Below are 2,384 nucleotides of genomic sequence, written 5' to 3'. Positions count from 1 at the left end.
AAGTTCGAAAATTGAAAGGCAAATACACAATTTAAAATAAGCATATATATTAGATTAGGCATAATTATGGAGGATAATTATTTTAAATTTTATATTGTTGTTATAATGAGACAAAAGCATGTGTTCAACTTTTTTCACCCTCACCAGCGGCATTTTAGCTAGTCCGACGTGTCAGCCTTTACAGTTGACTTCACCAGGAGCGCGTATTTTCAGTTATTTTTTGCCTCGCCAAATTAAATAAAATGCGTTAATCGTTGAGCCCCAACACTAATTACATTCATCTAATTTCAAGAATCAACATGATGTTATAGTGGAGTCTGACAAAAGAATTTCAAAGTAAAAAAAGGCTAATACTATCCCCTGATTCTATATCCAAACTTGTTCTTTTCTTTTCTTTTTTATCTTTTCCTTTTTCCGTATCACGATTCCAGAGTCGTACTGGCTTCAAGAGGCGGAGAGATTGACGTGAACGCTGGCGGTTTTGGCGGAGCTGCAAACGGGGCAGGTGTGGAGAGACGAGCCGCACACCGTGCACAGGCAGAGATGCCGGCACGGTAGGAGAAGCACGCACGATTCCGCTTTGCCGCAGCTCCGGCACATTCTGCTTCTCCGCTCATCCGCGGCGGAGGTGTTTTCATTGTCGTTACTACCGCAGCACGACTGCGCGTCGTCGGCGGCAGCATTCTCCTCCTGTTGATGATTCTCGCGCTGTGCTTGCGCTAGGACTTGCTCCAGATTGCATCTCAGAGCATTTGCGGCGGCTTCGTTCGCCTGCGCCATGTCTCTCCATATCTGATTCTCCACGCACAGAGACTTCACTCGCTCCTCCAGCGCGTAGTTCATTTTCCCGATCTTCTCCGCCTCCTCCTCCTTCGCTTTCAGCTTCTTCAACATGTTCTCCTCCACCGCCGCCGCGATCCGCCGCGAGAATCTCTTCCGCCTATCCTCGATTTCTAACCTCACTTTCTCCGTCTGTTCAACACAAATTTATCAGAATAAACCATAAATAAAATTCACTGAAAATCGAATTCAAAAATGCGAAATCCGACGGTTACGCACATGTTGCGCGATGAATCGATCGATCTCCAACTGCTGCTGCTGGAAGTGGAAAGAGAAATCCTCGCCGAGAAAAGTCATTGAACCGCGTCGGTTATTCGCAACGCCGCTGGGGAGCGGCGACGCCATTAAAGGATTGATCGCATCTCTGGATCGCTTCCTGGAAACAGGAACAGCCGCGTACGTCAAGCCGCTGTCGGACTTAATCGCCGACGTTTTCGCGCCGGCGGTTTCCGCAATCGCCGAACAGTAGATTGGTACCATAGTCTCCATCGCCGCCGTCGTCGTCCCCGACAACGGAGGCAGCATACCGAATCCCGCCGGCGGGGCGAAGGAGTTTCCAATGCCTTCCACACCATTCAACATCAGCCCTCTGCAGACCAGATTCACCAACAAACCTCAAAAACTTATTCAACCCGCTCCGAAATCGATACAAAACGAAAAAATAAATACCGCGCGCTTACCTATTGCCTAGAATCTGCGGGGGAAAGAGATTGAGATGCCGAGCTTCAACAGCCATGAATATAACGTTGATCAATACGCAACGAAGAAAATGTAGGTTTGGTAAATTTTTGCGTAGAGAGAGAGAGAGAAAAGGAGAGTGAGGGAGAAATGAAAAGCAAAGTGAAATGGTGGAGAGGGCAAGCATATATATACGGAAATTGGGGGGAGAGGGGTGGGGTTTAATAAGGGTTTGGCTCGGCTTACGTTACGGAGAAAAAAATAAAAGTCAGTATATTTCATTTTTTTGGGGGGTACTATTTTTTTGTTGGAGTTTAAAGCAGAGCGAGTCGTATTTCCGGCTAATTGCGAGGGGCTATTCCGGAATACCGGCTTTTTAGCATCACCATGATTTTCTTTCCTATATGTCTAATCACTAATCTATTTTTAATGAATTAATTAATTAATTGTGGTGGCACGTGCGACAAAGTGGGGCTCATGAGGTTAGGATGTTTTTGTTAGCTAAGAGCATCCACAATGGTTTTCGTACGGCCATAGCCTAGCCACAAACTTCTCCTACCACATCATCAGCACTAAAAATCCTCCTGACACATCATTAGGACAAGCAAATAGCCCAGCAATAGCCTAGCAATAGCCTATCCACATCACTCCTAATTATATAAAACAAATAATAATTGACAATCACACAAAATACGGAATTAAATTTACGACACAGATACGGGAAAATTCAATAATAATATTAAAATTTAAAAAATTACATTAATTAAAAAAACACACTTCATTAAAATTAAAATAACATTACAACATCCTCATTAATGAGTTTGTCCCACATCGAAAGTGGAATATAAAACATTCAAGTATGTCTC

General features: G+C 44.1%; 1 protein-coding gene across 1 annotated transcript; it reads right to left on the bottom strand.

Annotated features, from left to right (window-relative positions):
- Window positions 1–254: 254 nt before the first annotated feature.
- On the bottom strand, window positions 255–1,705 carry LOC121756572 (probable BOI-related E3 ubiquitin-protein ligase 3). The gene is made up of 3 exons (XM_042152149.1): window positions 1,521–1,705; window positions 1,060–1,429; window positions 255–972 (listed from the first exon to the last, which is right to left on the bottom strand). The coding sequence occupies exons 1-3, from the start codon at window positions 1,703–1,705 to the stop codon at window positions 445–447; spliced, it is 1,083 nt and encodes a 360-aa protein (XP_042008083.1). The 3' UTR covers window positions 255–444.
- Between the last annotated feature and the right edge of the window lie 679 nt (window positions 1,706–2,384).

This window comes from Salvia splendens, chromosome 11 (genome assembly GCF_004379255.2).
Source record: "Salvia splendens isolate huo1 chromosome 11, SspV2, whole genome shotgun sequence".
NCBI lineage: Eukaryota > Viridiplantae > Streptophyta > Magnoliopsida > Lamiales > Lamiaceae > Salvia > Salvia splendens.
Note: the sequence above shows the minus strand (reverse complement) of the source record. Positions and strands in the feature narration are given on the sequence as shown.

Excerpts from the sequence above, each read along its gene's own strand:
- LOC121756572 (XM_042152149.1), bottom strand. The coding sequence starts at position 1,705 with ATGCTTGCCCTCTCCACCATTTCACTTTGCTTTTCATTTCTCCCTCAC. Across the intron at positions 1,430-1,520 it reads CCGCAGATTCTAGGCAATAG|AGGGCTGATGTTGAATGGTG; the intron begins GTAAGCGCGCGG and ends TCTGGTCTGCAG. Across the intron at positions 973-1,059 it reads ATCGATTCATCGCGCAACAT|ACGGAGAAAGTGAGGTTAGA; the intron begins GTGCGTAACCGT and ends TGTGTTGAACAG.